Genomic DNA, 10,880 nt, shown 5'->3' with positions numbered 1-10,880 from the left:
AAATTTATTCTAGTAATTGTTGTTGCTTATTAAGTCATCCATTATCTAGTAACAATTAGATCATGTACGAGGAGGGATTAAATTTATTAGTGTAATTTTAACTACTATTATATTATTTTTATAACTTAATATAAAATATGATTTTTATTAATCAAACCGTTGTATTATATTTACACATTATTAAGATTATTTGTATCAAATTTTATCAAAATTAAACAACATAACAAGGTAATTAAATAATATATTTTGAAATATTTATATTAAGTTGATTTTAATCTATATGAATGGGGTAATAAATAATTTTGAATTAATATAAAATTTTACATATTTGGTCTTTGTAAAAGAAGCTTTCAATCTAATAGTAAATTTTAAGAAAATATTATCCAATTAAAATTATAAAATGATGTAATAATTAAAACTAGTTATTTATTAAAATCATTAGATATTAAGAAAATAAATAATGAGATAAAGAATAACTCTAAAATGAATTATTAGCGAAATAAGTAACCCAGTGTACATTTGTTTTCCTCTATCAAATCTAATTTTAGATTATAATTTTTGCATTAAGTTGACGTGATGAAAGTTATAAGGTGGTTCGATCGCTGAGGGGGAGGAAGATAAGGGTTGGAGTTATATGCCAATCAAAAAAAAATTGCCAACAAAAAAATAAAAAAGTTGACGCAATACTGTGATAATGTGATATCCTCTAGTATGTAGGTTTGGATAAGTCACTGCGTACCCGGACAATATAATCAGTATACATGTTCTTGCCCTATTCGTGCTATGGTCTATTTGGGCCTACAATTAAAAAAAAAATGAAGGTTATATAGATGCTTCGCTAGAAATTATTCCCGCGCACGGAAACTGTATTTTGGTCTCGTTGCTCAAACACTTCAGGGCCAAATAATTAAGCCAATGTAGTGTATGAATGTTCAAACATAACTGGTTTGCAAGAATTTGGCATTTACCACGAAAATAACAAGGCAAATAATAACCACGTGCATGGGGAGCATGCTCAGCTTGTCTGTAGCATTGATGCTAGGTAGCTACTTCAGATATCATCGTGCACCTTACCTGTCTCTTGGTTGTGTACGTACGAGAATCATTTCACTGAGAATAGTCGTATACACATTGATTCATACTTTGATCCCCATACACACAGGTGTAAACAAGTTTTGACTATAGAGATTATTAGCTAATAAGTTTTGCTCTATTTCTCTCTTATCCTTGTGAGAGTGAAACTATATTAGAGTCTTCTTGCTTTTAGTAAGGTATGTTTGGATTTACGGTAAGAGGGTTGAAAAGTATATTTGAGAGTAAAATCAATTTAAAATTATGTATAGTCATTTCTTAAAAGTATATTTGAGAGTGAAATTTTACCTAAAAAATCAGTTTTAGAGAAACAAGACTTGGAATACTAAAATAACCACATGATCAATGCGCTTAGTAATCACGCTTCTTGTTTTCAGTAGGCTTTTTGGTTGGTGAGTAAATATGTGGAAAAGATTTATTTTGCCAAAAGTAGGAAAAAATGTTTGCTAAACAACCTTATAACCAATTAATCAAGACAAGAATAACTTCAGCTACTCCTCTTATAAAGAATTGAGAAAGCGCCTAAAGTAACTACCGAATTTGACTCTCGATAGAGGACTCATCATAACACCCAGAATTATTATTTGGCAGGAATATATAGCTGTCACTTTGAAAACCCCTCATGCTGTGGAGTATTGCAAACCATCATAACAAGGACATCATGCATCTGCTACATATAGCGAACCATAACCAACTCAGGGTGACAAAAGCAAAGAAACAGGACCACAGTAGAAACAAAGTAACCTCCCCAAATCAGAGGTTTACCATTTTATGGCCAGTCATTTTCAAAAATATGCGTCCAGTGAGTGGTGACCGGTCTACATGCCCTTTTTCTCTTTGATCTTTTTTGGGTACTTGGTGGTCTTTAGTGAGAGTCCAGAAACCCCATTTTCTCTTGTTCCCAATGGAAGCCTACGTTGTCAACCTTGCTCAATTATTTTCGCTTTCCACACATAATGTTCAGACAAGGGTCCTAAAGGTTCAAAATTTCAGAGAGAAATCACCCTTTCACCCATCATCTATTTTTTGTTGTTGTATTGTCAAGTACCACATCTGCTTGAAAACTCAGTTTAAAAATATTTTATTGTGCTAATGCGTTTTCTGTTTTGACCATTTCACTTGATAATGACAAGGAATACAACAAGCAATAATATGAAAGCCCATCTCTAGGTACTCATCATCTTAGTTTTTCTTTTGCTAAGAATAGCAGCTCGGCTTTTTCACATGGACATGCATATACTCAAATAATGGTATTACTGCAAATGTTGCAATAAATTATTTGTACTGAGACCGAAAGTGACTAAGAGGACCAAAGTATCGGTAAACAGATTCTGGTGCACGGTGATTGTTCCAGTGTTCCTTAGTTTTAGATGATTTTGATGTCCCTTTTTACTTAATCTATGTACTTTGTTAAGTGGTCCTGATATTTCTTAAAAAATAAAATATTACAGTGCAACGTCTTATTTGCTTAACTAAGGGACACCGAATCGCTTAAAAGTCAAATGTTCAAATTTATTTTCAAACCGGTAAAATATGAGATACGAATATAATACGACTTTCGAACACCCATAAACTTCAACCTACAGTCGTTTTTTTTCTGCGAGCATTACCAAACGCAGGGCTGTGTATATACAAGCTGGAATGCAGAACTAAGTTAGCTAAACTACAATAGAACCAATTAGGGTGACTCAATAGAAGCAATTATAACTGCACTGTTTTACAGCTTAATGTTTAGAAAGCATGATCACAAATTAAGCAAATCACCAAAATCCTGCCCTTAAAATTACAGTTGAGTTTTACAATTCTCCTGTATAACAAAAAAAAATGCTAATATCTAATTCGGTGACAAACAAAATGGCCAGACTAGCATCAGATGCAAACAGATTGGGATGGCCAGAAAAGTGAATATATGTTTTTTGAAAGATGGGGCTCCATCTCCATGTGAGTGTACGCTGTCCCCATTAGGGAAGTAACAGAAAGGAATGGCATGGATAGAAGAAATCACAAGCATCTCCTAGACCAAGAGGGCTAACATTTTATTTCTATTGGGTTTGGTTTGATCTTGAGATTCGTTGTTAAATAGTAGTATAATGTATCACTTAAGACATTTCACCCATCTTTGATTAACAGTTAGCACTTAGCAATATCTGTATGCAGTTCTTAATCTGCATAAACTGGGGGATCGGCAGATGATATGCAAAGAAAATCTAATGATTGCGCATATTGTCAAATATCAGTGTAAGATGAGTAAAAACTGCACTGAAAGTATAACTCAGGTAGACTTACAAGTGGAGAAGGGTATCTAAGTCTCTGCCTCATTAATTTTCAAATTTTGGCTAGAAATGTCTATAACTAAGAACATAATTTAGTTGCATTTCAATAACATAACTGCCAGATTGATATGAAAGAAAGCTACCACATTTGAAGTAAATACTAAGATCATTATTAATGAGGGCTATTAAGAACATCAATTGACACACGACTAACAGAAGGCAATCGCATTTGCTGGTCCTGAGATCTTCTCCTCTTCAACTGCGGCTCCAGTGAAAGTGAGACTGATGATGACACGGCCCATGAATCATTTGAGCTATCACAACTGAAAGATGCATCAGTAACAGCACTCGGGCTACCCAATTCAGATAGTCGCTTGCATTTCTGGGGAAGGCCGTAAATGCCTTCATGGCAACCTAATAGTTTCTGTATGATTCTGTAGCACTTGTTCACTTGTTCCTGTAAGATCACCACCAACATTTTCCAATTACTCACCAAATCAATAACAGATTTGAAAATTCAAGACAGACACAGAACCAAAGTTTAAGAGACAAACCTCGCTAATCTTTAGTAAACCCAGAAGCTGATCAATGTACTCAGTCGCATTAAATGATTCAATTTCTTTAATAACATGGATCATTGTCGCAGCAGCCAATGTAGAAGGAAGATAACTCATAACCCTTGAATCTGACAACAATTTATGACATTCCATATACAGAAATCAGCAATCATAATGGCACAACCCCGATTGGCTTAACATGAATGGAGTATCTATCTAGTGTCTCACTAATTAGCATTAAATCCAAACTACAAAATGTTGCATACCCGCAATGATATTGAGAAGAACCCGCTCACAACGCCACAGAAACTCCCAATGCAAGCGACTTTTCAAACCAAGCCTTCTCACAATGTGTTCAAAGAAGGAAATTGGGGTCACCGGAAGCATCCTCCACTTAAGAGTTGACAGCACCAGCAGCTCCATTCTCTGAATAGTCTTTGCCTCAAACACAAACCTTGACTCCTCCACCTAACCAAAAAAAACCAAATACCAATGCATAAGAAACAAAACAAAAGAAAAAGTCATATGAACAAACACCTAGGCTTCATAATCTCAAAGGCAAAAGCATACTTGAAGGTCCAAGAGGAGTGGCACATGGGTCTCTTCTGTTTTCGCAGCAAGGGACAAACAAGCAACAGCAGCGAGCTGTGTCATCCACGGCTTGTCCCTCTGAAACTTCAAACTTGTGATGAACCTATCGAAGTAGTTAACAGCAAGAACAGTGGTCAAAGCAGAGAACCCATAGTGCCCAGAAACTTTCGAAACCCAGTTCACAGCTTCAACACGAGGCCCTTCCAGGGCCCCATCAGAAAAAGAACGCAAATGGGTCTCTCCCTCTTTCGCGATTAACGACACGAGCTCGTCGTCTTCCCAGAACAGGTCATTGTCGTACAAAACCAAGGGCAAAGGTTGCGACTTTATCACAGAGGGGTCGTTGTTTTCGGTCTCGCACTCGTCACCGTTCGCGTCAAAGTCTTCCTCGAACGTTTCTCGCTCTTCGCAGAGAAGGGAATCGAGGAACGAGGGAGAGTGAGAGTGGTGCTGCGCATCGTCGCCGAGAGCCATTTTTCTTCTTCGGAGAAGAAAAAAAAAACGTTTCTTCATTGCAGCGAAGAGAGGGTGCGCAGAGCCATTTTAAACTCTGCGTGTGTTTCCTTCTCTTCTTTCTCTCACTAGAGTGAATCGCAGTGAGATAATGAGAGAGAGAGAGAGAGACCAATGCGGTAATCAAACAAAGGGTTAATCTTAGAAGCACTTCACGCTTGTCCTTTTCTTTCCCTTTTTCCTTCTTTTATTCTCGGAAAAAAAAATATTTTTCTCGTGTGTTGTTGTTATTTTAATGTTTATATTGAAGAGCGAGCGAGACAGGCTGTGTTGGCGCGCAGAAAAACAGCGCGTAACGGCGACAGAAATATCACGTCGTATTTTGAATTCGAATTATGGGGCGTAACAGTGTTGTTTTATCTGTCATTTGAGGATTTCGTCAAGTTAGTTTCACATTCCATTCCATCCGTTCATTTTTGTTCACATGTTACATTTTCAGTTTTTTTTTATCTTCCACATGCGTTACCATATGGCCAAATACTAGACTGTTAGCAATTGAACTGAAATCAGTTAAAAAATTAAGATAAAGGATTTATTTAGTTTTTTATTTTATTTGGACAAATAATTTATTTTAACCAAAAAAAATTAAGATAACAGATTAGATAGAAAATTTATAAAGATAAAAAAACAAAATTGAACCAAAAAAATAAGATAAAGAATCAAATTAAATTAAAAATAAAGTAAAGAACCAAATAGGTCATTCAACCAAAAAAAATTCAATCCAATTATTTTGATTTTGTTAACTTATCATTTAGATGATTATAAGATCCACTTGATGGTTGAGAAGAAGAGTTTAAGGGTTAAAAGAAGAAGGGGAAAGGAAGAAGAGGTTCCGGAGTCGAATCTCTTCAATAACATTCTAACAAAATCTAATACTAACCAATATTGGTAGATAAAAAAAACGATTCAATCCAATTCAATTTCAATTTGATAGGTGTTCTTGTAACTAAGTTTTCCACAATATTTACGATACCTAGTCCAAAAGCATTCAATTGAGACTACTATAATCTACCTTCTCAACTTTGTCCTCGGGGTTCTTATAGACACGGCCTCCTCCTAAGCTTTCAAGCGGTCGCCTCTACCTTTAACTCCTAGCTAATCATTATTATAGGTGTCTTATAATGGTTTTTGGGCAATTATTATAGCTCCGGGGGGGTTATAAGAATGGTTTACCGTTATTAGTAAGGACTTATCAAAAACCAATCGACAAAGACTAAGCCATGTGAGAGAAGTCTTGGATCAGTTAACAAACGACTTGTATGATACATGGTCCTCTAGCCTTGAGTGCCTAAACACAAAGATACTTAAAGTCGTGGATTGGTCTCTAGTCTTGAGTGCCTAAGCACAAAGAGGCTTGAAGTCGTGGGTCAGTCAGGGGCTGGCCGGTATAGTAAATTCATGTATATTCATATGAAAAATCAAGTTAATAACTTAACATCAAAATGAATTTATTTGTGTACTCATGAAATTGAGTTAATTACTTAACATTGAAATGAAATAATTTGTGTATACTCGTTTTAAAATCGAGTTAATAACTTAAAATTTAAAATGAAATGATTTGTGTGTACTTGTTTTAAAATCGAGCTAATAACTTTCATTTAAAATGAAACAATTTGCGTGTGCATGTTTTAAAACAGAGTTAATAACTTAATAATTTAAAATGAAACAATTTGTGTGTACTCATTCTATAATCGAGCTAATAACTTAATCATTTCATAGTTGAATTTGTGAAGTACTCGATATAAAACCGAGATTGTGAGTTAATACTTCATAATTGAATTCGTAAAGCACTCGTTCTAAAATCGAGATAGCGAGTGATATTTCATAATTGAATTCGTAAAGTACCCATTATAAAATCAAGATAGTAAGTGATGTTTGATAATTGAGTTTGTAAAGCTCTCATTCTAAAACCAAGATAGCAAGTGATATTTCATAATTGAGCTTGTTGAATACTCTTTAGAAATCTAAGTTTATTTAATAAATGATTATACTTATTGACAAACTGAGTTAATAACTTAATGAGTTGTGTGCACTTGTGCAATAACTAAATGAATAACTTAATCATTAAAAAGGAAATACATTGTGCATATTTGCTCTTAATCCGATTTAGTGGCTTGATATTTTATGATTGAATTCTTAGCATACTCAATTCAAAAATCAAGTTCATAATTGACTTTGTAGAATATACCTTCGAAAATCGAGTTAATAGATTATCTTTTTCTGAGTCTATATCAACCATTTTACATAAAGGTTTTAATCGAAGTTGATACCAATCATCTTTACATGGTGATTTTTCAGAGTCGATATCAATCATATATTTTCATGGTGACATATTTTTTGTAATGTCTTTATGTCTCATTGAAAAAGTGAAGCAAACCAAAAATATATGCAAAAGCAATTAAAGCCCGATATGTAAGTTTATTTAAAATATCTTAATAAAATCTCATTAAATATATTTACAAGAATTTAATAAAAATGACAGATTTCTTTGAAATGGAGTAATAATAAACACAAAGAATTATACAAATTAAAGAATTAAATGCAATGCTATATTTAAGAGAGTGATACGCAAGAGAGCACATCCACGAATATCAAGATTCCAATAGTACTTAAATTAGGTTATTAACCTTCCATGTAAATTGAATTTCTTTTTAGCGTGAAAAGCTTAACAAATTGACTAGAAAAAGTAATTGATTTAATGACACCCCAAAGTGAATGCTAGCTTTCCTGACTTTTTCCTATAATATAAAGGTCAAATGTTTAACACTGTATCTCGACCGTATATAAATGCGGCACGAAATGATATGTAAATACACTTGGATGAAAAACAACTTCATAAAATAACATCCTCCTAATGATGTCACTGTATTACCGTAATATTTTATTCAAAACATAAAATAGATATGCTGAATGATTCTTAATTTTGTAAGTCAATTAAATATTAACTTAACTACAAATCCGATAAACTCGTCCAAAATTAAAAAGAATAAGATAAACGTGATTAAAGAAGATCACAATAATCTTTTAATATTTAATTTATCGTAAAAAAAAAGTTTTTTTAACAGAGAAGTTTATTTTATTTACTTTGCAATTAAAGAATTAATTATGGAGTAATTAAGTGCACTTTTACAGTTTAGTCATTCAATAGAAATGTATTAAAAGATTTTTAATGTTAATAAAAAAGGTAATTGAATACCCATAATGTTCGGAGCTTGATATGCACTATTGTTGCTCTTCCTAATGGATATTTTTTCCTTACTATTATTATTCGATTTCACGCGTTTAATTAGTCGGATATTTAAAAGCCAGGGGAAAAAGATTAAAAACTCCTATAGACTAAAAAAATAATTTAATTTCTAAATTATTTATATTTTATTTTATCAAATAAATCTTGAAATTAGGATTGAGTAAACACGTCTAATATTGGCTCTTTTTTTTTTTACCAAAAAAGGTAAAATTTTAAGCAATTTTTTCAAAAGGGGATAAGTGCGTATGTGTTACAACTTCTTAGTTGGAAGTTCACTTGCTACGACTTGTTAAAACTTTTTTTTGTCGTAAATTTTTTTTTTGGTTTTACGATGTCATAAAACTTTTTATATTTTTTATAAAATTTAAAACTTTGAAGTCGTAAATTTTTTTTTAATGGTTAAGTTATTTTTTAAAAATTTACAATTTTTTTATGCTTTTATTTTAAAAAAAATATTTAAATGTATAATAAATAATATTAACTTGACTTATTTATTAGTAATTTTTTTATGATTTTATTTGATATGTTATTTAACTATTTTATTATTTAAAACACGTTATATATTTTTAATATTATTTTATTTAAATGTTTATATTTATTTAAATTTTAGATAATATATTAATAAAAATACATTCAAATAAAATCATAAAAATATACTAATAAATAAGTTAAGTTAATATTATTTATTATATATTTAAATAATTTTTTTAAATTTTATTTTAAAAAATAAAAAAGTGTACAAAAATTGTAAATTTAAAATAAAATAATTTAAACATTAAAAAAAAGAGGTTTATGACTTCAAAGTCGTAAACCTTACAAAAAAATATAAAAGATTTTGCGACTTTAAAGTTGTAAAATAAAAAAAAATTCTTTACAACTTTAGTTAAATAAAAAATCGTAACAAATATTACAACTTCTAACTCAGATCCTCTTATGTAAAATTTTACCCCTCTTCTTAAAAAAAGCCTCTAATATGGGAAAGCCATTAACATTCAAAAGTTTTCGAGTAGTAATATAACATGTCCAGTCAGAAATAGCAAAAAAATAAATATAATATCCGATAAACATCCAAATTTAGAATGGGTAGGGGAAAAAGGTCAATAAAACATATTGTTTTATACATTATGCCCAAGCCAATAACATAACCCTCGCCATGATCTCAAGTTCAAGTCTAATCCAGTTTCCAAATTTGTAGACATAAAATATTATAACTGTTTAATGTCCTTGTATGTCCAAAGGGTACCGGTTACGATTACATTATAAAAGAGAACAACAACATATAGATAAATAAAATGTTTAAGTTACATAACAAATAATTTGTAAAACACGAGTCCCCAATTCATCTTAACTCGATACGAAATATATATATCATAAACAAAAATAAACATATAAACATACAAAATTGAAAAAGAAAGCAAGACAAAGATCGTGAACTTAGCTGGTGAAAATCGCAAATTGGTTGGATTTCACATTCAATGAATTACACCAGCTATATGAGATCGTCATCCCTCTAAGTATTCGAGCACCATTTCAAGTCCACATTTTGATATAAGCTCGTCTCTAAACAAGCAGGAGTGTCAAGGAGTGTCAAGAAGAGTTTCAACGAGTCTCATGGTGGATATCAAAATGTTCTTGTAACTAAATCTTACATAGGATTTACGAGTTTTAGCTTTATCTTTGGGATTCTTATAGACACGATTTTCTTCTAAGCTTTGTAATCATCACCTCTGCATTTAACTCTCAATTAACTGTTATTATTGGTGCCTTATAACTGCTTTTGGACAATTATTACAGCTCAAGAGGGGTTATAAGAATAATTTACCATTATTAGTAAGAAATTGGTTAAAAATGAATCAACAATGACCAAGTTATGTGAGAGAAACTTGGGTCAATTGGCGGACGATCGACCAGTATGATACACAGTTCTCCAGTCTCAAGTACCTAATACGAAGATACTTGAAGTTGTGAATCAGTCGGCGGATGATCGATGCGATATAGTAGGCGTGAAAATAGATGGATTGAATGTGAACAAATGTAAAAGGATCATTTTTTTTCACTATTTGATTCGTTTAAAAGTGAAAGATTAAAATGAAAAATTCATGGGACTCACAATTAAGTTTGCTTGCTCAATTTGACTAGAAAAAAGTTAGAAATGATGGGGTTATGTATTGAAAGAATAAAATAATATTATTTCTCATCTTATATATAATAAACAAATAAATTCATTCAAACTAATAAAAGTGAGTAGATGGGATAATTTGTCATAAATTTTCATTTTATTTCAAGACTACTTATAACATTAATTAGTTCAAGAGGTGGTTATGTTTCAAAAGCTAATTTTTTCAACCAATCAGTATATCTTGTTTTGTTGGTCGCTCAGGAAATACATTCATTTTTGTGAGAAAATGAGTGTATATCATTAATTAATAAACCTCACAATTATTTAGGAGTAAAAAGAAAATTTAACAATAAAATAATTCCATGTTTTTTTATAATTAGGATAAAAGATATTATCTTTTGTTTCTTAAGTATATATAAGATCCGAAGTAGTATTATTTTTGTACACTTATTTATTTTCTTAAAGATATTTTTGTTGTTTTATATGCA

The 10,880-nt window shown here is 31.5% G+C and overlaps 1 protein-coding gene across 1 annotated transcript; it reads right to left on the bottom strand.

Moving 5' to 3' along the window:
• Positions 1–3,315: 3,315 nt before the first annotated feature.
• LOC114412428 (cyclin-D3-2-like) lies at positions 3,316–5,189 on the bottom strand. Its single transcript, XM_028376330.1, has 4 exons — positions 4,493–5,189; positions 4,189–4,390; positions 3,920–4,050; positions 3,316–3,822 (listed from the first exon to the last, which is right to left on the bottom strand). Exons 1-4 carry the CDS (start codon positions 5,024–5,026, stop codon positions 3,538–3,540), a joined length of 1,152 nt encoding a protein of 383 aa, XP_028232131.1. The 5' UTR covers positions 5,027–5,189; the 3' UTR covers positions 3,316–3,537.
• Positions 5,190–10,880: the final 5,691 nt, after the last annotated feature.

The sequence above is a fragment of the Glycine soja genome, chromosome 5, assembly GCF_004193775.1.
Source record: "Glycine soja cultivar W05 chromosome 5, ASM419377v2, whole genome shotgun sequence".
NCBI classification, from domain to species: domain Eukaryota; kingdom Viridiplantae; phylum Streptophyta; class Magnoliopsida; order Fabales; family Fabaceae; genus Glycine; species Glycine soja.
The sequence above is the reverse complement of the archived record's forward strand: the minus strand, read 5'-3'. Positions and strand labels throughout refer to the sequence as shown.